This window comes from Furipterus horrens, unplaced genomic scaffold, assembly GCF_987537825.1.
Source record: "Furipterus horrens unplaced genomic scaffold, mFurHor1.1.pri manual_scaffold_10, whole genome shotgun sequence".
Lineage (NCBI taxonomy): Eukaryota > Metazoa > Chordata > Mammalia > Chiroptera > Furipteridae > Furipterus > Furipterus horrens.
This window is the reverse complement of record NW_028327180.1, coordinates 45,295,016-45,321,366: the sequence shown is the minus strand read 5'-3', so window position 1 is coordinate 45,321,366 and position 26,351 is coordinate 45,295,016. Positions and strand designations below refer to the sequence as shown.

The 26,351-nt window shown below is 50.6% G+C and overlaps 1 protein-coding gene across 6 annotated transcripts in view; it reads left to right on the top strand.

Annotated features, from left to right (window-relative positions):
- The window catches only part of NFIX (nuclear factor I X), a 91,621-nt gene that overhangs the window by 21,737 nt on the left and 43,533 nt on the right, over positions 1-26,351 (top strand). For 4 of the 6 annotated variants that reach the window (XM_090289749.1, XM_090289747.1, XM_090289748.1 and 1 more), the window contains exons 1-2: positions 5,763-5,828; positions 6,213-6,744. In XM_090289749.1, coding sequence (XP_090145875.1) covers positions 5,778-5,828; positions 6,213-6,744 — 583 coding nt within the window. In that variant the 5' untranslated portion in view covers positions 5,763-5,777. Of the gene's footprint in view, positions 1-5,164; positions 5,189-5,762; positions 5,829-6,212; positions 6,745-26,351 lie in introns of those variants that run through there. The other 2 variants (XM_090289746.1, XM_090289745.1) reach the window with 2 other exon arrangements.

The window sequence follows — 26,351 nt, the reverse complement described above, 5'->3', positions numbered from 1 at the left end:
GCCTACGGTTTCTCTCCTCCTCTGTGCCACTGCCTTCTGCTGTCCCTTCTTCTGTGGGACAAGACGGGAGATCTCAGAGATATAAGTCAAAATCTGCTTTTTTGGTTTGGGCCAAGGCTGAATTATAAAATGCCAGGGATTGGGTAGACTAATCCGGGTTCTGTTTGTGATCTTTAAAATTTTTCTGCGTCCTTTTCCACCCAGGCTGCTGATATGTGGTAGTAAAATGGATACTGAAATATCTGGTAATTTCTATGTAAGCTCTGTCAGTTATTTGCACTAACTGTGTGTAGTTATCCAAATTAGCATGGAGATATATATATATAATTAGCAGTATCCAGGGTCTAAAAAAATAAATCTAGGCCTTAAAGCAAGCAGGATGTGGATAAATAGGATTTTTTAAAGATAAAGAGACCTCCAAACAGTGACCCTGTCTTTAAAGATATAACTTCTTAAGCTTCTAGATGCCTCACTATTCGCAGGTGGGGGCCGGTTAGGAAGCCTGTCTCAGGCTGGGAAAATGATTTTGTTTCCTCGAAGACTTCCGAATACTGTATATGTAAGTGAGGTTCTGTATGTATTTTCCTATTTTCCCTTAAATAATCTAGATGACCTCATTTGTTTTGGGGAGTTTTGGAAAACCACATGTTTCACTTTCTTGAGACAGAAGCAGTCATTTTCCTCAGCTAGTTGTCCCCCCCCCCATCCCAGAGCCCTTGTCCTTTCTCCTTGCTCATTCCACTGCATCTTTGTCCTTCTCTCTTTGAAATTTTGGGCCCAACTTGGTATTCTGTCTCTAGGCTTGGTTTCTTTCTCCGTTTTTCATTCTCTCTCTTGTCCTCTCTTTCAGCGGTCTGCTCAGCCCTTCCCTTTTGGGGGCACATTTCTGCTGGTGATGTCTGAGACCAGCATGGGTATTTAAAAAATGTTTCAGTGAAAACTGTTGCTGTTTTTTTAAAAAAATATCAAATTCTCTATACTTGACAATAACAAGAGAGGCCTTTCTCTCACAACGCAGAAAAATTGCTTTCTGCAAACCAAAGCCCATGTGAATTTTTAGTCTTATCTCTGGCTTTTAGACTTTTTTTTAATGGGGAAAATACCTCCAAATTTTCCTGCTTTCCCTTTATACTTTCCCCTTGCATCTTTAAATTTTTTTTGTCTTCACTACTCTCACCAGCATCGCTGGCTTCCTTTCCCATCAGCTGGTTTTGGCTGTTTTTCTCTCTCATTACATTCCCCTTCCCCTGTCCTTCTCCGGTGCCCGCTGGTGCCCTTGCTCCCTCCATCCCTTGAACCCTTGAACTCCCTGAAGACCCTTGAATTATCTGAGGGTTGTTTGTTTGTTTTTTTTTGTCTTGATTCTGGTCTGGGGCAGGGTTCTGAGAGTGGATCTCCTTGCAGGTGGGAAGTGGGTGGCAGGATGGGAGCAGGGAAGGAGTCTGGGTCTGGGACAGGTAATCTTCCAACAGAAGCCTCCACTCTCTTAACAAAAGGGGGACAGTCCTCTTTTGTCTGGTGCTCCTGAGGGGCGTGTCCATGGCCTAGAGCAGCCACCAGTGGCATGCAGGAGAGGGGGGCTGCAAGGGTGGAGGGAAGGGGGTGAGCCAAGTGTTTGTAATGGAACCTGAGTGAGATTCTTCTCCGTGTGTGCCCAGAGGAGAAAGAGGGAGACCTCCTGCCCTCACTCCCTAAGCTTTCGAATACCCTGGCTGCTCTTCCACCCTCGGGAACAGGATGAGGGGAAAGGCACTGCCTGGGAATCCTCGCTGCCCACCTTCGAGGTTAAGGCCACTGGCAGAAGGACAATTGACAATTGTTCTTGCGTCCCTGTTACTCCCCTGGGAAGGGCCTGTTGCTCCTCCTGTTCAGGGAGCATTGAGGGGGCGCAGTGGGCTCTGAGTGGGTCCCTGAGGCTCCATTGAGACACTCCACTCACCCTGCTGAGCCACTTCTAAGTCCAGTCTCTCCATCAACCTTTGACCTTTCCCTCCACCCAGGAGAGAATCATGGCTCTCCTGTTTTCCTAACTTTCATGCGGATACTTCCATTTGCCATCTTCCCCCCCACCTACCCAGTTGTACCACCAGGTCCACAATCAATGACCATGTTCAGCGTGTCTCTTCCACCTGGCACTGTGCTCTCTAAGACTGAACATGCTGGTATTTTCCAGGAGGCTCACATTGGCCATTTTCTGTTTTGTGTCTAATATTCAGTGTAAATCAAAATACCAGAAAAACACCCCTGTGCCAAACATAAACTCACTTGTTTCTACCATCTCATTTTGACTTTAGAAAGTATGATTGTTCTTCTTCAGGTGGAGAGTATCTTATGTCACTCAGCTAACATCTTTGGCTAATTGGACCAAAGCCAGTTATTAACATGACATTAATTCTTGAATACCAATCTCAGAGGCTTGTCCGCAAGGACACATGCCCCCAGCTCTCTCACCTCTGTCAGTTGGGGTCAGCCACTGAGCTCATGGCATACCACTCAGGGTCCAGACTGGTGTCCTGGGTCCTGGGCGGCACCTTTCCCATTGTCAAGGTTCCGCGCCAGCCCAGGGGCTGCGTGTTTTGTTTTGGAACACTCCTGCATTCTTCCGGGAACCTTTCCTCAGAGCATAAAGGCCACTGAGCACAGGGTTTCAGATGGGGAAGAAAGGGGCAGGAGTGAGCAGTGACCTTTTTTCCGTTGCCAGCTGAGGGCTGAGTCTCGCCTTGGGAGAGGGCAGCTGTAGGGATGGTTTGGAGCAGGGTCAGTCTCTCCCCGTCTGTTCTCTGCCTGTGTTCTCGGTCTGCTCTTTCTTTCTTTAATAACTGTCTCCTCTTACTGCTTTTTTTAAGGCCTAAGGCATGGCTCAGCGGCCCCTCCCAGACAGAGCCCTGCGGAGAGGCCCTGGGCCACCGAATGGCCTTCAGCCCTGCCTGGGAGGAAAGCCGAGGAACAGGAGCTGGGGGTGGGACGGGGATGGGTGGGTGGTGCTTGCCTCTGACTTGGTTTCCCCAAGGTTGTTTCACTTTTCCTGATGGATCCCACTCCTTTCTGTTCTGTTGTTTCCTTTCTTAGCTCTCTTTCTGTTATATCATGTAGTTTTCTTATTTTATGCTCTTGCGCCCTGCTCCCTATGATTTGGGCTCTTTAGTATGAATTGAATTGGGGAACGGGTGAGTGTTCCTCCTCCTCCAACCAAGAAACACTAAGCATGGGTCAAGGGAAGGGGACAGAGCTGGAGAAAGCAAGGAATTAAGCATCTAGGTGGTGGCAGGCGGCAGGAGGACTCAGCGACTGTGTTGGGAAGTAGTGTCCATCTTCCTGCCTTTGTCACTCCTCGGGTTGGCTGCTGTGTTTGTGGCTGCATGGAGTGCTTGTCAGCGGAGTGCTGTGACAGGAGGCTATTTTCATAAACTGTTGCAGTTTCTCCAGCCGGGCTGCATTGCGTTGGCATCTCTTGTCTCTGCTAATGGAGCTTGCGTGGCTGGGTGTGGGCCCAGGGAGGCAGCCGAGCTCACTGGGGGCTGGGGAGGGGGACCGTGGGGTGCTGGGCGGGGCGACAGTCTGGTCTGGGAGTGCTCCTGAGAGCAGCAGCCCCAGAACGAAGGGGTGGCCCGGGTGGCGGCACCCTGGGCTCCGGGTCCCTGCCCTGGAAGTGCTGCTGGCATCTACACTTTCCGAGCTCTCTTCTTCTCTTTCTATTCATAGCACCGCTTGTGTGTATGACGGGGAGGAAAACTTCCACTCGCCCCTGTGTGCTCCATAAATAAATTAAAAAAAAAAAAAGAAATAGAACCAGAAAAAGAGAGAGTATGCGGGGCTCGAGAGAAAGAGACTGAAACCAAAACACAGAGAGAAGGCGCAGCTGCTTTCTCCAAGGCCTTCTGGGGCTCCCGCCCGCCCGCCAGCCTGCCCGGAGTCAGGCCTTTTATTTATTTATTTTTCTGGCTTAAAAAAAAGAAAAAAATTCCGAGGCTTCCTCCATCCTAGCCTCCAGCCCCCACCCCAAATTTCCTGGTGGCCGCTGCCAAAAGGACCCGAATGGGAGCCTGGAATGAAAAATTCATAACTGCTGGACTTTGCTTGTTCATTAGACGTGAACTTGTCGATTGGGCAAATTGTTTTTGGTCTCCAACTGCCGGGGGCTCTCCCCACCCTCCCAGCTCGCTCGGTTCCCTCCTCCCCTTGGACGCAGCCATTGGCTGCTGGAGGATGTCTCATTGCCAAATAGGTGGATCCTTCCCCCCCCCCCCTTTGACTGGCTTTGGCAAGAGCAATTGGATGGGGATTGAGCATGAAAGGCGAGAGAGAGAGAGAGAGAGAGAGAGAGAGAGAGAGAGAGAGAGGGAGTTTGAGAGAGAAAGAGAAAAGAAGCAAAAAAAAAAAAAAAAAAAAAAAAAATCCAACACCCAACCAGCACACACACACAGCCCCATCCCATCTCCGTCCTCCCTCGATCTCCCTCTTTCTCTCTCTTCTTCCCTCCCTCCCTTGCTCCCTCTCTCGCACGCTTCTGCCAACGACGGTCTGCAGCCGGTCCGAACTCGTCCCCTTCCCCGGGAATCTGCGAGCTCCCCCTTTGCCTGCGATCAGGCTCAGAGGCAGAGGGAGGCAGCTCCAAGTTTACACCCCTGTGCGGCTGCCAAAGCCGAAAGCCTTTTTCTTCAGCTGCCGCTTTTCCCTTTCCTGGTTTTTGTTTTTGTTTTGTTTTGCACGGGGGTGGGGTAGGGTGTGTTATGGGTTGGGGGGGTGTTGGGAGGTAGGTTTTGATTTTACATTTTTGTATATTTTCCTTTTTTTATTTTAAACTGGAAGAGGATGCACATGGCATGAAATTGAAAAAAAATTTTTTTTTTGTTTGCTTTTGTTTACCTGGTGTATGTGGCAACCGGCTCGCTCCCTCTCTCTGCTTGCTATCCCTGACCTTTCTTTCTTTTTGCTCCTTTTCAAAAAAAAATATTAATTTCCCCCTTCTGTGCAATGGAGCGTGAGGGGGGAGGGGGAAGGGTTTGAAAATCCACCCAAGCCCAGCCCCTATTCCCCAGAACACCAATAATAACCCCCTTTAAAACATTTACCTTCCTCCCCTGCTCCTCCTTCTCCCCCCTCCCCCACCCGCCCCCAACTCACAACTCTGTTGAGTCCAGAAGCTCAGAATCGGGCGTTGGGCTTTGCCGGGTGCTTCAGATCAATGGTAATTATTTATTTTTTTTTTGCAGTTTTATTTTTGTAAACAGAAATCAATTATTATTTAAACTACAAACAAGCAAACAAGCAAAAAAAAAAAAATACCCAAAAGCGAGAGCCCAGCCCTCTGTCACCTGACTGAGTGGGAAAGAGGGTGAAGGGGCCAGTGGGGACGGGGTGCAGGACGCCCCACGTAGCTTTTAACCCTAATGTGGTAGAGACAACTACCTTATTTGTGCTAACAAGAAGTGTTTTGTTCTTTATTACTGTGACTAACATTAGTATCGGTGTTGATGACAAAGCTGGAATCACATATTTAGGATTTAGATCTGATTTTTAAAAATGCTGGGGTGGATGTTCCAATTGGAGAAGGAGAAAAGAGAATGAAAACAGGCTGGGGAGGGGGGAGCCAACACCGTTTCCTCACTCACTCGCTGGTGGATGTCATGTTCTCTCTTCTTGGGGGTGGCCAAAAACCGACTGGTGTTAGGGCGCAAGGCGGCACCCACACGCCCCGAGTGTGCGTCCACCGGCGTCCGTGACGACCGGACACCGCGTCGGGGCGAGCTGACACGAGTTCGAGGCTGCGATAGAACATGGAGATGTCATGGGCGCGACAGAGCCTGGCCGGGATACCAGCAGCGTGTGTGTGTGGACAGCAACGTTGTCTGTGCGCGCGCGCGTGTGTGTGTATGTGTGTGTGTGTGTGTGTGTGTGAGAGAGAGAGAGAGAGAGAGAAAGAGAGAGAGAGAGAGAGAGAGAGAATAGGTGTGTGTTCAGGCTTCGGGTGCCTCTCTCTGGCTGCTGAGGCTGAGATGGGAGCAAGCGGCTGGCTGGGCTGGTGGTGCCTCCAGACCACACTTTCCTAGAACAATCGCAAGAGGAAATTGTGGGTGGGAGGAGGAGGAGAAGGGGATTTCTCCTGTATCCCCTTCTAACGCTTCTTTTCTCCTTTTCTCTTTCCTTCTAACCCCGTCTTCCCCTCCTCCCGCCCTCCCTCGCCCCGCATGCTCCCGGCTTGCCGCCTGCAGGATGAGTTCCACCCGTTCATCGAGGCGCTGCTGCCTCACGTCCGCGCCTTCTCCTACACCTGGTTCAACCTGCAGGCGCGGAAGCGCAAGTACTTCAAAAAGCACGAGAAGCGGATGTCGAAGGACGAGGAGCGAGCGGTGAAGGACGAGCTGCTGGGCGAGAAGCCTGAGATCAAGCAGAAGTGGGCATCCCGGCTGCTGGCCAAGCTGCGCAAAGACATCCGACCCGAGTTCCGGGAGGACTTTGTGCTGACCATCACAGGCAAGAAGCCCCCCTGCTGCGTGCTCTCCAACCCCGACCAGAAGGGCAAGATCCGGCGGATTGACTGCCTGCGCCAGGCCGACAAGGTGTGGCGGCTGGACCTGGTCATGGTGATTTTGTTTAAGGGGATCCCCCTGGAAAGTACTGATGGGGAGCGACTCTACAAGTCGCCCCAGTGCTCGAACCCCGGCCTGTGCGTCCAGCCACATCACATTGGAGTCACAATCAAAGAACTGGATCTTTATCTGGCTTACTTTGTCCACACTCCAGGTAGGTCATTCTCAGTCCCTATCCCCCACCCCCCAATTTTATTTTATTTGCTGGCATTTATCCTGTTTATTGTTCCTCTTCTGTACGAATGATACACCCAATGGGCCTACCCAGGACACCCCTCCTGCTGAGGCCTGCAACACTTTTTGATGTTCACTTTTTCCTTCTTCTGTTTCCCTCCACCCTCTCTATTCTCCCTTCTTCGCTCCCTTGCCATATTCCTGATTTTTGTGCACCTCCACCTTTGGAGGACTCATCTTACTCAAAAGACATTGTAGATCTTAGGACTGGGGTCGCGATGTCCCAAAATTACCCACTATGGTGAGAGTTTGTGATGAATACCACCACTACCACCAAAAAGAAAAAAAATCATTCATTGCTCTGATTTAAAATGAGTCAGAAGTATCAGGGGGCAGGTGCTGGCTTTCCTACTGCTTCCCCTCAAGTTCTGGGGAAAAGCCAGATTTGGCACAAGCGGGGTGGGCAGCAGTTCGGTGGAGACGGGCATGTATAATCTCCGGATATGAGACAGAATGAGTAGAAAAGAGGAGAGAAGGCAGAGCCAGGCAGATTCTGGGGCCCAGATGCCCAGGCAGGAGTTGATTGGGCTAGGGTTTGGCTGTCAGAGAGTTAGAAAGTCATTTGATTTCATAGAGAGTGAAAAGGAGCATGAGATTCTTTATGCTCTTCCCCTTCACTGTTTCTTTTCTGCTGAAATGCCAGATCCCAGGAGGGATGCTCACCGTCCAGGCACCTCTGCTGGGGGGCAGAGAGGCTCTCTGGGTCACAAACATGTCAGGGAGTAGGGAAGAGGTCTTAAAGAAGCAAAACAAACTGTTTTAAAAAACTAAAATTTTCTTTTTCTTTTGTGTTCCAAGTAGTTCTAGTTCTCTTTGCTTTTTCAATGTTACTCTGCATTTTGGGTCAGCATGGTTCAGTTTTCTTCCTCTTCCTTTTTTTCTCCCCTCTCCCTATCCTTTCCCTTTTTATAATTTCTTTCCGCTTTTGTTTTCTTACAAATTGAAACAGAGATGGCTGGTTAATTTTTAGCTTCCACTCAGCTACGCCCAATTTACTGCCGCCTTTGAAACCTAAATGGGCGGCACTCTGTGATTAAGCAAGGCAGAAGTGTGTTTACATTATGCCCAACCAACTTGTAATGAGAGGGCTACCAAACCTTTCTCTGTGTGTGTGTGTTTTCCTTTCCACCATTCCAGTATTTTTTCCCCTTGTTTTCCTTCTTTCTCTCTTCATGCGAATGTAAGAGAATGTGGCTTAACTTCAACTCTTGTGAACATTCTTTCCTTGCAAGCGCATGTGTCTTCCTTTCTGTTCATTCACAAAAAAAAAAAAAGAAAAGCAACTCCCTTTTTCTGCTGTGGTCACCCACTTGCCTGTTTGGGAAGTTGGGAGGAGTGGTATGACTTACTGCAGAAATTAAATTTTGGGGAGCTTTCAGCATGGTGGTAGGAATGTAACCTCGAGAGCTTATATGTTGGAAAACTCTGGGGAAGAAAAGGTGGTATTTGAGGCCTCTCTTCTTGCTCATTTTCTCTTGTTCAGAGAGGAGAGATGGCTTTGGAAGTTGGTTGGAGATAGTGGACTCCCCTCTCGCCATTCTGTCTTCCTTCTGTGGATCTTTCTAGGCCTGTCCCTGTCCCTGTCCCTGTGTGACTATCATGAACTGTCACGAAGAGTGACCAACTTGCCAGTCTTTTCCTTAGTTTGTCCTTTTTCTTTCTGAAAAAAGAGACTAAAGAAAATTTAAGAAGTTACCCCTCACTCTGTCTACACAGCAAGTCAGAGGGGCTGGGTGTGTGCCTGGTGGTATCTGCGGTGTCTTGGGGAAGGCTTGGAGCTTCGAACTTGTGTCTGTCAGGTATCTCCTCTACAAGGGAATTCTGCACCTTTTGCTTTTAGAAATAGGGTCTCAGAGACAGAAATCAAGACCCATCTTCCTCCCGAGCTGGCTTCCTCCTACCTCGCTTTCTATGTGGGTCCCTGGAGCTGAGTTGTTTTCCTGGCCTCTTTTCTTTTAGGCCAGATTCTTGACTGCTGCCATCATGGATGGGACTGAGGTAGGATGAAGTTCATATGAGGAAAGAGACTGTTTCCTGGCCAGCCTTCTGGCTCCTGAACTGACCAGGCAGATGATGGGAGGAGAGAGGTGCCCCTGCCCGCCCCCAGCTGTAATGAGATCATTAGCACAGGACTATGAGTGAATTCCTGCCTCACTACGTGCAGCGTGGCCACCTCTGTCCTGTCTGAGTTTTCTGACAAAAGCTGAGTGGAGAACTAAGGATGTTTCTCATAATTTGTCTAAAATTCAGGTCCCTGGACGCCCGAGAATTTCAGTGAAGGTTTTTCTTCCTTTAATTCAAGTGTGCCTTATTGAAAGAGTGGGAGTGAGTTGGTTCAGCACGGGCCACCATTGGGTCTTGGGAAGGTGGTTTCGGGATGGTGTGGAGAAGTCACCCCAGTTTGCTAGGAAGTGTCTTCTGGCTGAACCCCCAATGGGCATCAGTCTGACAGCACAGGCTTCTCTGTGCTCACACCTGCAGGTGTGCTCTTTCCTCCCGGTATAAACTAGGGGAGGGGTGGCAAGGGCTCAGGCAAGAGTTACTTTGGACTCTAAAAGAAGTGTTTTCTTTCCTTAAAACTGGGCTAAAGAACCCGATCTGGGCTGAACCAATGGTGCCGGGTTTGATGACAAGCCAGCTTGACATGGTGGAAAGCGTGAGGGTGGGGTTGGTGGCTTTGCCTCTAGGTGCCATTGTCATTTGTGGCCTTCTTGTGAGCTCTTGCTCTTGCCCCACATGAAGCTTCAAGACGTGGCATGGCCCAGTGGCTCAGTTGGCTGAGCGTAGTCCTGTGCACCAAAAGGTTACAGGTTTGATTCCGAGTCAGGGCACATGCCTGGGCTGTGGGTTTGGCCCCCCGTCGGGATGTTGCAAGAGGCAACTGATCGATGTTTCTCTCTTCCTCCCTCTCTTTCTCCTCCTCCCTCCCTTCCTCTCTCTGAAATCAATAAGCATGTCCTCGAGTGAGGTGGCGCGGTTGAGAGGGAATAAAGGACGCAAGTGTGATGTTGGGAGCTCTGCTTCCAGAATGTGGGTCCAAAAGACTGTGAGTGTGCTGTGGCCTCTATGAAGGCAGCCTTCCTGCTGGGAAGGAATCTTGTCATTAGTCTGCCCACTTAGGAGGGGAAGTTGAGGCGGAGCAGGGTCAGAGAGCACTGCTGCAGGTAGGAGGAGATGCGTTCCCGATGATGTCCTTCCATCCAAAGGGGATCTCCCAGGCAGGTGGCCAGAGGTGGGGAGGGACATGGGGCCAGAAGGCCTCTGCTCATGTGAGGAAGGGTGGCTGAGCTGGTCTTGAAGTGCTGCTAGACTCTCTCAAAGCTTCTTCAGGGACCTGAAGGTGAGCCAGCATCTTCAGACATTTCCTAACCTAGGCTCTAACCTAGGAAAGAGAAACAATCTGAAAGCAATAAAATGCTTTATTGAATGGAAATGTCAGCTTCTCTCCATTAGGCTTCTCCAACAGGCCCGCAGTGGAGGCCCACGAAGTCCAGGAATTTGGTTGGCGGCTCCTTTCTGTATCTCAGTGTTTTCATTACAGAGAAGTTCACATATAGAAGGAACCCATATCACCAGTGCCGATAGTTGCCAACTTATGGCCAGTCTCTGTTTATTCATATCCCCCGCTGCCCACCCATGCTGGGTTGTTGAGAAGAAAATCCAGGTGTTGTAGCCTTTCATCTGTAAATATTTCTGCACATGTCTCTGAAGATGAGAATTCTTGAAAAATGTAACCAAAAATACCACTATCATATCTAAAAATAATCAACAATTTATTTAGTGTAGTCAGATAGTCAGTATTTGATTTTCCCTAATTATCTCCTAATTTTATTTGTTTGCCTGGATCAGGATCCAAATCAGGTGTATGCGTTGCAATGGGTTGATCTTTCAAGACTCGTAATTTGTAGGTGATCCATCTCTTCCTCTTCTTCCTCCTTCCTCTTGGTTTCTTTTCTGTCAGTTTTTGGGTTGTTGTTGAAGGAACCTGGTTGTTCATCCTGTAAGGTTCTCCCACCCGGACTCTGCAGGCCCTGGTCCCCTGGGTCAGTCAGCGCACTGCTATGAAAGGAGATTCTGCCTCCCTCCTCGCCTCCAGGCCTTACCTGTGGAAGGAAATGGATTAGCACCTGAGGATTTGTCTGAGTGAACTTTTTCAAGTGCAAGGTCGTCCTTCTCAGGTATAACATATCCCTCCCTGGTTTTCACTCGGCTTCAGGGCTTGGGACTTTGCCATAAGCACTGGTTTTGGGGACTGGGGGAGGGCTCCTGGTCTTCTTCCTTCCTAAGTAGTAGAGGCCATCACTTGGCCACGTCAGCGTCAGCCGTGCCAAGCTATGGCTGATGCCAGTGATGCCCCCCCAGGCCTTTGCTGGACGCCCAGCTAGTCTGGTGGCTTTAGTGTGAATGCGTGGGAAGGGCCACAGGAAAACCAGCTGCCCTCTGGGGGGGAGGAGCTAACCCCTGCCGTGGTCACTGTGCCACCTCATCCGCTGTCTCCTTTTTCAAGGCCCAGAAATGCCACTGGTCTGTGTCTTTGAGGCAGCGCCATCTGGTGCCAGGGTCAGTGAAGACTGCAGGGCCCAGGGACCAGATTCACAAAGTGAGCAAGAAAACAGAGTACCTTTTAATACCCCTTAGAACATTCTGGAAGAGATGTCACTATTATTCAGCTTTCGCAGCACAATTTTTCTGCTCGTCTTATGCCGAGGAGGCAACATAGCAGGTGAGCAGTGGGTGACTGCTGCAGTGACTGCTCTGAAGTCGTGAGCCCAAGGCTGTCTTCCTCTTACCTTTACCTGTAGGTCTTATTTCTGTCTTAAGGGACAACCCGGGTGTGACACGGCAGCCTTTCAAATGCTTGAGGCAGCTCTCATGTCCTTTCTACTTCTCTCCTCAGGAAGCTGTTTCTTCTCCAGGTGAAACTTACTGTTTTCTCTTGCCTCCCACATATGACACAGCTTCTTGGGCCCTTGCCTTTTGGTCACTGGAGACCTTCTTAAATGGGAGCATCGGTATTAACACAGAAACTGCAGGTGTGATCAGATCCCAATGGTAGCTGCTACGAGATTTACAGGGCCTTCCAGCTATGTAACCTGTGGGGCCCCATGCAAAATGAAAATGAGGGGCTCCTTGTTCAAAATGATTAGAAATTGCGATCGACAACAGGGCATTAATTACATCAAGCATGGGGCCTGTGCAACTGCCCAGATCGCACACCCATGAAGCCGGCCCAGGCTGCCTTTGCTCTGTTAACGTGACATGGGGTGCCTGGCTCTGAGGGGTGTGGAAGGTTGATGGGGCTCAGGCTGACCTCAGAGGGGTTGTGACCCCAAAGAGGAGATCAGAAATGTCAAGACCCTGTCCTTGAGCTTGGGCTTGTAGTGGAACTCCCTTGATCATCTACTCCCCTCCCTGTGTCTCTTGCATGTCCCCCACCCAGCCAGTCAGAGGTCCCCTGTTGGCTGTGATGCACAGGATGTCTTAGTGGAGTGCTCGCTCTGCTGGCTGAGTGGGAAGCTGTAGCTCAGGAAGAAAAGAATCACCCTTGTCTGAACTTGAGCTGGCAGAATGTGGGCCATGAATAAACCGGAGGGAACCTGCACACCAGGGCATGTTGACCAGCTGTGTTCTGCAGCCAATCCAGAGGAAATGGGCCACCCTGCAGCAGGAAGGCTGGGGTCCAGACCTGCAGAAGGACTTCCTCAGGATTTTGTTTACTTTTTGGCTCTGCCAAAGATGGTCCAGTTTCCCCTTTTCATAAAATACACACTTGGTGAAACTACTATGAGCAAGGCCCTTCTAAGAATGAGAGGCTCCTGCGTGTGGCCGGCAGGGTTTGGGCAAAGGCCTCGTGATGACTTCCAGGAGTCTCCATCCTGCAGGCATGAACCGCACTACTCTGTGCTGCAGGGGAGGGAAGACCCAGCAGAGCTTCATGGGGCCAGCTCCCAGTGGGCTGTGAAGAGGGAGGCAGGGCCCATCTGGGCAACCTTCTAGTGTTGCAAAGACCTGGGGTGCCGAGGAAGGGTGGGCCTGAGGGGCAGAGGGCTGAGCCACGTTCTCCCTCTGTTCTGGCTTCTCATAGCAGCTGGGGAGAGAGGGCACAGCTGAACATTCCCCTTTCTGCCCCAGGAAGAAGGTGGCTCCCTCCTTGCCCCTTTTTCTCTCTGCCCCATCAGTCCCACCACCCCCCTGTCTCAGGAGCTGCCACGCTTCAGTTATTTTATCCTTCAGTGTCCGATTCAGAAGTCCTTTCAAAGGCCCCAGCCGTGTCAGCACGGTGCTCACACAAAAGGCCTCTTTGATTTCTTGTTTGTTTTCATTTGCCAGTGGAGGGGGAGGGGGCAGGAGAGAAAGAGCTGCTGGGTTTTAAAATTTTTATTTGGGTTGCTTCATTCTCAGAGGGGTCGGCTCCCTGGAACTCCTTTCTGAGTTGGGGGCTCGGAGGCAAGGGGCGGCCTTCTGGCGACAGGGCTGGAACGGGAAGTGGGGGCTGATTCCCCTTCCCCTGCAAGTGCAAAGAAGACATGCACTTGGGGGCGGATATAGGATATAGTCATTGCTTCACCTTCAAATGTTCTGTTGTTCCATGCCGGGTCTGAAGGTGGGAGGGTCAGGTCGGAGCCCCGCTGCTTGGGTAGGGAAAGGTCTCATGTGCTGGAGGACATTCCCCCAGCAGAGGCCTGATCACAGCTCTAGGATTTGAGTTGTTCTGAACCTAGACTTTGTTGTTTTCTCCTTATCATTCCAGATTCTGCTGTTTTCCTCTAAATTGGATGGGAAAGGGGTGGGTATCCTTCTAGCATGCTCACTCCTCTAAAATTCATAGCGCCTTGAAATGCAGATGGGGGCTCCCCACTTTCCATCAGGGAATGCAGTGGAGGGGTGAGAGGTCTGCACAGCAGCAGGGCATCCTCCCGCAACGATGCCCACAGGTGTGGGGTGAGCCCCGGTCATCCTGTCTTGTCTCTCCATCCTGACCAGTTGGTGGGACACTTGAGTATGGGTACCCCTCCCGGAAGACCCAGCCTGTGGCTTGTGGAGGACCTGGAGAGCAGGCCAGTACTGCCGGGACCCTGAGAAGCTGAAAGAAGGCCAAGGGCCACTCCTGCCCATGTTTGGGACTAGAAACACCCAGACCTGTGCCTGTCAGGTGCATACTTCGAGCACATGTGGGTGTGCTCTGACAGGCCAGTAAGAAGGTTATTGTGCCCGTATGGATGCCGGATTGCAGGGGCTCAGGAAGAGAGCGCCGGAGAGCCAGGCTTGGGCAGGTGGTCACGGGCGTCAGCAACGGGGAAGTGTGCCCACTGGGTGAGGGGGGCTCACAGGGCCTGGCTGGCAGACGGAAGGAGGAGGCTGGAGGGCTGAGAGATAGATAAATATAGCTGATGGCATTTCTGATGATAGGTTTTTCTTGGCACCGAGGGCACCGTGGAAAACAGCACGACAAGCGCCTGGTCCCACAGGCCACCGTCGTCATTTTAAACATGTTGGAGCCTTAGGGTTGTTGGCATTATAAGAGGGTCCCAGCAGGCAGAGGGGCTATGGCAGACAGGGAGGTTCGGCTGGACCAGGTACCTGGGTTCCTTACTTTGTCCATAGGGGTATCTAGTACCTGATTTTCTCACCTTCTGGGGATTCTTTTCTTTAATATTTTGAGGTTTCCCTTTGTGAGCCTGTCCCCCAGGTTACTTGTCCTTCCCCACCCCCCACCAGCCACCATGGCCTGTCTATTGGTGGGGGGTGTTCTAATTTCACTTTTGTTGTCTTAATGATGACCTAGCATGGCACTACCCCAGGGTCAGGGCCATTATTGCTGTTATTTGGGAACATCCAATAACTTAAGGGGCACACATTTGTCCCCTGTCAAAGGAGGAGGGGGCATATCCTTGGTATCCATCTCTTGCTTTAATTCTAGTTTTTCATCGAAGGCCCAGTATGGCAGAGACACCGTGTTAAGTCCTGTCTGTATGTTAACCACCCAGATACACCAATTCTAGTTTCAAACCCGTGCTCCCAGCTGCATCTGTGCATGCTCAGGTGACAAACACAGGGGTCTCTGTGTGTAGTGAGGAGTTGGTGAACCAGAGCTGGGGGACCCAGGAGGCTTCCTGGAAGATGACCTGCTTGAAACACACCTTGAAAGACAGGAAGAATTAGCTCATTTTTGTTAGCTGGCTGAGCCTCTTCAGCCTCCCGGGAGCTCGGTCCTGCCTCACAATGGTTGAGTGATATGTGCAAGGCAGGTCCTACTAACCCCACTGCACAGAGAATGGAACCCACATACAGAGATGTCAAGGCACTCGGGTCACACCATGAGTTTCCAGCAGAAGGACCCCAGGTTTCAGGTCAGTGAGCATCTCAGCTTTCCTCCTTGGGCCTTGCTGCTTTTGAACTTCACTGGGATTGCTGGCCATGTCCGACTTTCAAAGGAGAAAGCCCTGTAGGTCCCCATGGTCTCTTTTGCTCTATCGGAGCTGTGATGGAGGGGAGCCTGAGGCTCAGCTCAAGGGCTCCCCCAGCTGGCTGAGCAGTTGGGATGGAGACAGAGAGAGGGCACGTGGCCTGTCCTTGACAGTGGCCTCCCTCACCACCACCCGCCTTCTACCTCCCACTTGAGAGGCAGCAATAGTGTGGACAGGGCAGGTCGGTGGAAAGCCGACCGTGCGGCAGCCAGCTCAGCTTCTTGGCCCCCTCCCTAGAGTATGGGGGAGGGCAGGTAGAGTTTGCAGGAAGTCCAGGTGTGGGGCCTGGTGGGCCCAGCCGGATCCTGGGATCCGTGATCCTTGCTCTATCATGCCCTTTTCGTGGGAGTCTGCTTAGAATTGCAGTTTGAAATAAAAATGCATGTAATTATATCCCAGTTAACCAGCTGATCAATGGGACTCCTGCAGTAATCTGCTTTTTATTGCCTTATATGCTCCTCCACGTAGACTCTCACCCATACCCCTTCCTTAAAATTTGCAAACTTTGGGGCCACGTGCATAGAAACTCCCAACATGCCGAGGGGGCTGAGCTCTGGAGAGGCTAGCTTGTGGCTAGAGATTTTCCTGTTTCCATGGCTAATAAGACAGGGACCTAACCTCTTAACCATTGATAACAGCTCCCATAGAGCAGCATTTCCCAACCATGTTACTGTTGACTTAAGGGCCAGATCATTCTGTGTCACGGGGACTGTCCTGTGCATTGCAGGATGCTTAACAACATCTCTGGTCTTGATCCATGAGATGCCATTGGCAACCCTCTACTCCAGGTGTGACAACCAAGATGTCTCCAGACATTTTCAAATGTCCCTGGGGACAGAACTGCCCAGCTGAGAAGCTCTGGCCCAGAAGAAACAGACGGATTCAGACAGAACATTGCCCATGTTCACCTCTTGCCTCTCCTCCAGTTTAGGACCTCATTTACCAGTTTCACATGGCAACAGAGCTTCTGAGCCCTGGCTGTTCCCTTGCATTTCCTGTACTGTTTTCCCATTTCTGGGAAGCAGGACACTGGCTCAAAGCCATTGAGGGCTCCTCTTCTGTCTCAAGATTCATGAGCCCCCTCCGAGTCTTTTATTGAATGTTCCTCCTAATGTCTTGCCTCGTGATCTCATGTGCCAGGGCTGCTGATTAGGGAACTGGAACAGGGGATCTGCCTCACAGACGGCTCTGGCCTGTTTGTTCCTTATCAAGCCCATCCCAGACCCCAAAGAGCAGCCGGCATTTGTCTCTGCATGGGATGCAGAGATCAGAAGTGTTGTCTGAGCCTCAGCACTTCTCTTTTAAATGGTGTATTTTTTAACTTACTGTAGTAAAACACACTTTTTGTAAAAATGCAAACAATAGAGAATATAAGAGACAGACAGGCTCTTCAAACCACCCTTCTGCACCAGAGAGAAATTTATTTCCCTAATCTGTGTAAGTTTTTCTAATTTCTTCCATCAGTTCATGGATCAAATAACTTAACTATAGAGATATCTATTTTAAGAGCAGATGGTATATTTGGGCTAATTGAATTGGCTCCATCCAGTGCCACTGTGCTCTTAACTTTTTCCCTACCCATTCCACCTGTGTCCCTACCACCCCAGGTGCAGAGCCAATGTTCCTGTCCTCTTTCCCCCTGAGGTGACAGTTTCTGCTTGTCCTTCCTGGGACCAGAGTGACTAGCAGAGTGTGCTTTGGTGTCTGAGTGGCCAGGCTCCTGCTCTGGGGCATTCGTGCTGGCAGTGTAATGGTGTAATTCAAACAGTGGAAGTTGGGACTTAAGCCTCAGCCCGTGCTGAGACCCCGCCAAAGGTCTGGCCACCCAGGAGCGGGGTGAGGAGGTGTCGAGGGGAAAGAGGCGCTGAGAAGTGGCCTGCTTGGCCTCACTAGGCCTGATTGACCCTGGTCTCTCACCTCTGAAGCTGGTTTCCCAGCTATTTCCATGGTGCTGACCCTCCACCAACTGACCTGGAGTCCCACAGCTTTTTAGACCCTACAGGTTCTTTCTAGGAGCGGTTGCTGCTCATTTCTTTTCTTTTTCTTGTTTTATTTTATTTTTTTAAATCGTCACCCAAGCATACATTTATTGATTTTACATGGAGAGGAAGGGAGAGAAAGAGAGAGAGAGACATTGCTTGGTTGCCTCTCATACACTCCCTGACTGGGGATCAAACCTGAAACCTAGGTATGTGTCCTGACCAGGGATTGAATTAGCAACGTGTTCGTGTATGGGATGATTCTCCAACCAACTGAGCCATCCAGCCAGGGCCGCTTGTTTCCTTTCTTAAAATGGGGGTAATGTGTCCCTCCGTGTCCTAGGCTTTATCCTATGGGTAATTCTTTGTGTCGGGCTTAAAGATACGGCAGAGAGAAGAGTGTTCTCTCCAGCCCAGGGGCAGGGAGAAGGAATCTGGAGAGAGCTTTGTAGCTGGGCACAGTAGTAGTCTAGGGGAGGCTACAGATGACAGTTGGGAGTAGGGTGACACCTGGTGACTCTTCTGGATTGGGTGTAGTGTGTGGAGAGATCAGGAGATCCCTGGAGGCAGCCTGCAGGAGGCCAACCGAGTGCAGCCCTTAGGGGGTGTGTTCTTATTACGCCTGCAGATTATATCCCCATTAGTGCATAATTATTATATAATGGGCATTATTGCATAATGGCAGTTATGTAACATGTGGCCCAGATTATGGGAGAAGGGGGTATAATAAGTATATATCCTCTGGCTATAAATAGCCACCAGCCCTGCACTGAATCTGTGGTCACACCAGAGCCACCTTATAAATACCAAGTGTTGGGCTATAAATTTCTGAGTGATGACGTAGATAGGCATGGTACCTAGTTAAGGGGTACAGGGTAGTAGGAGGGACCTGCAGCCTCACCCAGTCACATGACATCACTATTTCCATAGTAACAAGAATGCTCCCTGGGGGACCAAGTGAAGAGAGGCCTTTAAAGGGAGGAGGTAAATGGATAGAAAGCTTGGGTGGGAGGTGCTGAGTCTGGGACTGGATGGAGTGGAGCCCCTGGGCAGAGGACTGGGAGGGTGAGACAGGCCAGCTACTCTCAGGTGTTCAGTCAGAGCCAGGACTGGAAATTCCATTTCCTTTCTTGTCCTCTTTTGAGTGTCTCTGATCTGCTTCCCATGTATAGCAGGTTATGTGAGACTCAGCCCTCTGTCAGGGAGGACAGGGGAGAAAATGGTCTCTCTGCCCTTTCCTCTTCCAGGTGACCTCTCCATGGCTCTGGGACCACTTGCACAAGGGGAGTTGAGCATGGGAAAACCAAAGCTCTGCACCCCAGTCGTGTCCTCCCCAGGGCGGGGCCGCTTCCCCTACCAGAGGTTTTAGGCCAATTTCAGCCTTAGTAATATAAGAAATATGTGAGCAGTCTGGCACGCGTCTGAGACAGCCTCGTGGAAGTCATGGCGCTGGGAATGGCGCAGGGAGAAGGAGGAACAAGGATAATTTTTTGGACAAAGAAGCTGTGGGGTGGAGCCGTGGTGGGGAGGCTCAGTCGGTTGGAGCGTCATCCTGTACACCAAAAGGCAGGGCACATACCTAAGGTTGCGAGTTTGAACCTGATCAGGGTGCATAGATCAGGGTGCATACGGGAGGCAACCAGTCTCTCTCTCTCTCTCCCCCTCCCTTCCCACTTCTTTCTAAAAAAAAAAAAAAAAAAATCAATAAACATATCCTCAGGTGAAGATCAAGAAAATAAAAGAAGCTATGGGGTGGGGTGTGATCTTTGTAGGTGTATGAGAGGTACTTTTATTTAGGGCAGTAAAGCGCCTCTTCTCATCCCCGAGGGGAGAGGAGGAAATGACGTTTGTTGACAGGTGAAGTTAGTTGGGAAGGAGGGAGGGTGAATGACCACCTCATCCCATTTTCCTCAGGAGTTTCCTGGTTTCAGCACTGCAAGTGTCTCTTCCCAGAAACCCCTCTGTCTCCCATAAACCACATAGTTGGTCACTGCAGAACAGCAGTTTTCAAACAGAAGCTATTTGCCCCCCAGGGAACACTTGGCAGCGTCCGGAGACACTTTTGGTTGGCAAAACCGAGGGAGGGTACTGTTGGCATCTAGTGAGTTAAGGCCAGTGCACAGGACAGCCCCTCCACAAGGAATCATCTGGCCCTAAATGTCACTAGTGGCGAGACCGAGAAGCCCTGACTTGGAAAGGGGTAAGCAGAACCTGCATGTGTCTTCTCAAGACAGCCATGTGCCCTGCTAGCAGAGTGGTCTCCTGGCCTCCTGGTCTCTGAATTTCTTGCTGCTCTTTTCCATGCTTTGATTGGTTGCATGTGGAGTTCTGGGCCTGAGGGACCTTTTCTAGTGAACCATGGAGCTTCTAAGAGGGTCTTGCTCCTAGTCGAAGCTTGGAAGCCCTTTGAACTTCAAACAGTGCTGAAGCCTGCCAGGTAGTGTGGCACTGGTGTGGATTTTTGCCTGTTATCTTAAAAAAATAATAGTGGAAAAATTATTAAATGGCAATCCCTTATTACGTACCAGATAATTTCCAAGAGACAAGATCTGCCCATTTCTCCCACCTTTAAGGCCAGTTCTTCCTGCGTAGTGAGCAGGCTGCTTTGGCCCCCGGGCCCATGGGAGCCTCTGAATGCAGCCGTCCAGGAAAGCCCGTTTCCCAGACCCAGCAACCAGCGCAGCATTCTGCCACCCAGAGAGACTTTACAAATGGTACAGATGAAGGAGCTGAATCCTATTCTGGCGTGTGGAATTAGCAGAAATCTGGGTTCTAAGCTGTCTGATGTCATATATAGTAGATTATAATTGTGTGCGGCATACGTGAAATATAATTGTGACCCTATAGCAAACACTTTCTTACCTGTGTTTAGTGTCTGTTTAGTTTATTACATGGCTGTAGTTTGCTTGGCACCCTCTGTACTTAACCAGATGCATAGTGTGGCCAACTGGGTCATCGTTTCTGCTGCCTGGGACAGGGCCTCAGACAATGGCCAAGATGGCGCTGTGGCAATCTGTTCTGCACTGTGTAGTGGGCCAGAGCAGGAGGATCAGCTGGGCCTTGGGGCTGCCCCTTGTGTGTGTCAAGCCCAACTTTTGAGTTTGGACTTGGGATCGAGACAGCTAATGAGCATGGATGGGGAGGCAGGCCCATGGATCTGCAAGCAAGGCCCTGCTGCTGCGCCAGGGGAATTCAGTGCGCAGCAGTGCTGGCTTCGAACAGAAAGGCCACTGCTCCGCCGAGTAGCAATCCTCAGGGGACTGCCAACCCAAGAGACAGGGCCAAATGAGAGGCCCCTGCCCCGAGGACAGGCCAGATTTCTCTCACTTATTTATGGTGTTGTGGTTTATAAAGTGGGCCCAGCACACAGATCTCTGGGCATAGTTTCAAAAACATGCATTTCTTTTAAATTAAACAATGCGCGCACTCACACACACACACACACACACACACACACACACAATCACACACAATCACACACACACACAGTCTGTTCAAACCGTGCTGCTGCCCAGGAGTGTTCCCAGCCACATGGGACAGTAACTGAGGATGATGGTTCTGAAGCCACCGTCTAATATTAGATTTTGTAACTTAGAGATTCATTAAAATTACTCAGATGCCAGCCTGGCTTGGCAAGGCCTCTTGAATTGTGTTCCCCTTCAACAAAGCATTCTGGCTGTAAGGATGTCCCTGCTGAGCCAGAGCCCCACACCCTGGCTTTCGGACAGTGGGCAGAGGCATGTGTTGGCTTCCTCAGTGTACCCTCCTTAGGAGAGGGTGGCATCCCTGTGGTGGCAAGTCCCGCCTTTATGTGTCTCATCTTGAGACAGGCCCCTCTGGAGAGTCTGTGGTGGAAGTGAGTAGTCAGCTGGGTGAGGTCCCGTTTGAACGAAAGGTGGCCCCAGGGTTTGGCTGGGGGCTGGGTAATTTTGCTCCCCTGTGACAGTCTGTATTTACTTTTGTAGGTTTCTCTCACTAGGCTGGAATCTTGGAACTAGGACTATGTTTTATCTGCCTTAGCATCTATCTCTCACCCAGCGTATAGTTTTATACAACCCCACACATCCATTTTGAACACTGGATTACCTTCAGATGGGAATCAGCAAAGGGCCCGTCCTTGAGTGGACGCAAAGACATGAAATGTCATAAAAATAAAAAATGGGGCTGCGTGAAAAAGGGAGTGAAGATGGGGGTGAGTGACTGGTGTGCTTTCTGAGCAGGTATCACACAGGGAGAATCCTGACAGATAAGGCGCGGAGGGAGGCTCTGGAAGACTGGGAGGGATGTAGCTCACAAGTGAGAAGCTATGGGTTAATGGGTTGAAAGGGACTTGATTTTGCGAAAATATTTTTTTTCCCTTTACAGGAATGAGGTGTCAGGAAAATGGGGAAAGAGCAGCCCTCTTCCTGGCCCCCTCCTCTACTCCCTGGCTCCTTGTTAAAGGGGCCATTGCTGGGTAGACCACGGGCCACGGCTCAGCCTGACCTCCCTCATCCAGACCTTCCCCTGTTTCTTTGGCTGGCCCTGCTAGACAGAAGGGGTGTCCCCATTTCTGGCCTTGCAGCACATGGACCCCCAGCTCATGTCCTCTACAGACACAGCCTGGGTCCCCCGAGTTCATTCTTCCCAGGTTCTCCTCCCAGCGTCTGCTCACCTCCCCACTAGCCTGACAGATGTCCTGAGATATGGGTTGGCAGGGAGCAGTCGGGGGCACTCAGGATTGTTTGTCTTTTGCTCTGAGGCGTCCCTGGCCCCCTCCCCTTTTCCCAGAAGCCCCAGCCTTCAGGTCCCTCCTGTAGATGCAGAGGCAGACGTGGGGCTGGCTCTTCCTGCCCTCCCTCTCCCGGGGACCCCTCTGGCCTGAGCCTCCCACGTTGAAGATGGCTGCTGTCCCCCAGCTGGTACATGTGCTCCCAGCTCTGTGGCTGGATTTGGTTCTTAACAATGAATTATTAAAGGAATGCAGACCGTGCATTTCTCACACACTTGCACCCACACAGCCACATCTCTGAACCAACCCCAAAGCCTGTTCTGCTGTTGATACCCCTTCCCATGTCTCAGACCTTAGAGTCGGTCTCATTAGTTATTGAGTAAGTTCCTAACTCTCCTCTCTCCACCTTAAGACACTCCAGCCAGCCACTTCCTCTCTGCTCCTGAACCTCTTTCCTTAGGCCCCATGCCTGTCCTGGACTTTCTTGGAAAGCCATTTTCCCCTCCAAAGGCCCCCGGTCCAGCGGAGAGGCGGCCCAGTGCCCAGTCTCAGGAGTATGGCCTGTGGGAGTGGGATGTGCTGCAATGGGACAGTGGTTTGGGGGTGTCAGCCTCTTGCCTGCTCTGTGTCGTTTGGCCTGGAGTCCACTTGAGCATGAAAGCTCTGGAGGCTGAAATCTGCCTGGCTCACAGGAATGTGGCTGGACCTGCAGACAGTGTTTTGCCATCGCCGCCTTATGTTTTTCTACAGCTGGGGAGTCCCATACATACAGTCTCTCCTCCATCCACTGTTTTTTAAAAAGGTATTTTTTTTCCGAGTGTATGACTAGTGTACATTTATATCATCATAAAAATACCAAATAAGCACAAAATCTAAAGGAATGCATAAAACTTATCAAATCCTACCACTTAACCACTATAAATTTTAAAATAATTTTTTTAAATCCTTACCCGAGGACAATTTTTCATTGCTTTTATAGATGGAGGAAGGGAAAGAGAGAAACATTGATGGGAAAGGAAAAAATCAATCGGTTGCCTTTCGTACACCCCCGAACTGGGGATCGTACGAGTCTGTAACCTCAGTATGACTGAGAATCAAGTCTGCAATCTTTCGGTTACAGGATGACCCTCCAAGCAACTGAGCCGCACAGGCCAGGGCACCACTATTAATCTTTTGTTGCATTTTTATACATATATATGTTTAATCCTCACCTGAGGATGTTTTTATTGAGTTTTTTTTAGAGAGAGGAAGACTGGAGAGAGAGAAATCATCGATGTGAGAGAAACATTGATCGGTTGCCTCCTGCCCATGCCCTGACCGGGGAGGGAACCCATAGCCTTTTAGTGTGTAGGACAGTGCTCCAACACACTGAGCCACCTGGCCAGGGCACATATTTTATCTTCAAAAAATTGGATTTTATGATATAAACACTTTGGGGTGCTACTTTTAAATTTTAACACCATTGTGTATTCTACCACATCATAATTTTTCAAAACTAATTTTTGGTGGTTTAGCATCTTTTCCTGTTAGCTGCATTGGCCCTAATTCTCAAAATTTCTAATGACTTCTATTGCCCCTTTTCATTTTGAAAATGATAAATTACCTTTTATTATAAAGGTAATAGTGCTTATTTTAGAAAATACAAACATGCTTTCTAAATAGCTGCATGAAACTTCAGCATGCCAGAGTTAATGAAATCCCTCATCTGTGGAGGCCTTTAAGTTGTAAATTCTGCCACCACAGACATCCTGGTACACTAAGTCTTGTAGCTCTGTTTAGGAACTTCAGAAAAGGCTTTGTAGCAGTTGAATTACCAGGCAAAGGGTATAGACTCTTTTTTTTTTTTTTTTTTTTTAATCCTCACCCAAGGATTTTTTCATTGCTTCTAGAGAGAGAGGAAGGGAGAGAGAGAAACATTGATTTGTTGCCTTCCCATACATACCAGACCGGGGAACAAATATGCCTAGACTGGGGATTGAACCCTCAATTTTTTGGTTACAGGACGACACTCCAACCAACTGAGTCACACTGGCCAGGACAGGGTACAGACTCTTCATATGTATTGTTAAATTGCTGTCTAGAAATTTGATGCCTGCAGACAGCACTCGAAGGCCTATCTTGCCACATCCCCAGCTGTACCCTGATCAGGCCAGAACCTCAGAAAGACACTGCCATCATTTGCACTCATCATGTGCCTATCATGTACATATTGCATCAGGATGCGCTTCTTAGGAGTCCACACTCCCATCCATGTCATAGGTGGATGTCAGTTGCATCGACTCACATGTCCTCTGTGGGACACGTGCTACCGTCCTCTGTAAGAGCTAATCTTGGACTCACCCACACACTTGTACCCCCAAAACCATAGTTTTATGTGAGTCTGAGGCTCCCTCTTTCAGACCTTTCTCTGTGGTTCCCTCAGGCCAAGAGCTGGCGGGGGAGCCACGTAATACCTGGCAATGAGCAGGGCCTGGCCATGCGTCTTAACGACACTAGCACCCAGAGCTATTGCTGAGGTGCAAGCCTGCATGGCCACCAGCACTTGTCCAGAGAGTTCCTGAGGAAGCAGCTTCTGCCGACCTCTGAGGCCGACCCCTGAGGCTGTCAGTTGTTGCCTGCTGACCTTCTGTCTCCACCAGGACCCAGGGCCTGCTTGGTGAGGTGCATGTCCTCATGTGACTGAAGGGGAGACTAACAGAGGGCAGACTTAACCCTCCCTCCCTTTCTCCCCCTGGTCTTCAGACTGTCTCTACACACACTGTGCCCCAGAGACAGCATGCCCCAGGGCCAGGCAGGACTGTCTCCTCCCAAGTCCATTAGGCAAGCATGTGTGAGTGAGTGTGATTTCTCGGCTCCGTCCCTCCAGCTCCTGCTGCGTACCCTCACATCCACGTGTGTACACATGTGCCCTCATTCACCTTGAACACTGGTCTCACCTCATTTGCTACATCTCTTTGGCCCGTGAAGGCTGTAGTGTCTCGGGTCTCTGGCACCTCTCGTCCCCCACCCCATCTACCTGATGCTGTATCTTGCCCAGAAAAGAACTGTCTCCAGGCCTTGTGAAGTGGGAGCCACCCCTGACCCTTGAGGCCCAGCAGGAAGCCAGTGGGGTGCAGCCATGGAGAGGGTTGTGCAGGTCAGGAGAAACAACAGGAACCTTTCTTCCCTCCTCTTATGGCAGCAGAGCCAGGTATCCAGCCCCTAGAGGGTCTGTCACAGGTGGGACGGGCGTGTTTATAAAGCTTGGTCCATTCTTATGCTCTGCAGGTGTTCAGCATATGATACCCTGTGAGTGTGTGTGTGTGTGTGTGTTTACCAGGGTGGATGGGGGTGTGTGTGTAAATATCTGTGCGAATCACACCCTGAGGATGTTAGAGGAAACTTTGAGGCTGACGAGGTTCAAACTCTTGTTGCTCCCACAAGGACATGGAAGTCCAGAGAGAGTGCTGTTACCTGACCCCCCACTGCTATGTCGCTCACTGAGTACTCAGGTCCCCCAGGGGCACAGTGATGGACTCTAGGCCCTGGGCGCCTCAGGCCTCGATCGAGTGCCTGTGTCGGCTGTGCGCGCACTTGCTGTGGAGTGTCAGGCCCTTCCTGCCTGCTCCGCAGTCGAGCAGCTACTTTCTGGAGCTCTTTGTGAACCTGCCTCACGATTAATCTACCTGTTAGTAAAAGAGATTGCAATTGCTGTAATTACAGGGCGCTCGCTGCGGCTCCGCCATCAGGAGCAGGGCTGAGTGAGAGGTGAGAGGTGGGGGAGTCCAGACCCACAGGAAGCTGCTATTAAAAGCTGCGTGTTTTGATATAATGCAGGGACAACAGCCCTTCCCCGGGGTCTGCGCTGGCCCTAGTGGGGGGCTTGGGCTGGGATTCCACACAGGCTCTGGTATGACACAGGAGGTCAGCAGGGCTGAGGACAGGGAGTGCAGGAGAGGACCAGGCCCCCCGACTCACAGGCCCTGTTCTGAAGGGATGGGCCTTCCTAGGCACAGGTGGAGGAGCTATGGTGGCACTTGCCAGGGTGGGGCAGTGGCTATCTTCTGATGGAGCTGTGCAGCCACCAGCCCCCACTGATTTGTGTGGACAAACAGAAGCTCCTGGCCATGCTGGCACTGGCCCAGAGCTCTGTGTGACATGCTCCTGGGAGAGGACACAGGGTAATCTTAGAGCCCAGGAGTTCTCAGTGGAGGCAATTCTGCCCCCAGGGGACTTCTGGTGATGTCTGGAGACATTTTTGGTTGTCACTACTTGTGTGTGTGGGGGGGGGGGGTCACTACTGCCGTCTAGTGTGCTGAGGCCAAGGATGCTGCTGTCCTACAACAAAAGAGATGCCCCCCCCCCCAGCAGAGAATGGTCTGTCGCAGTG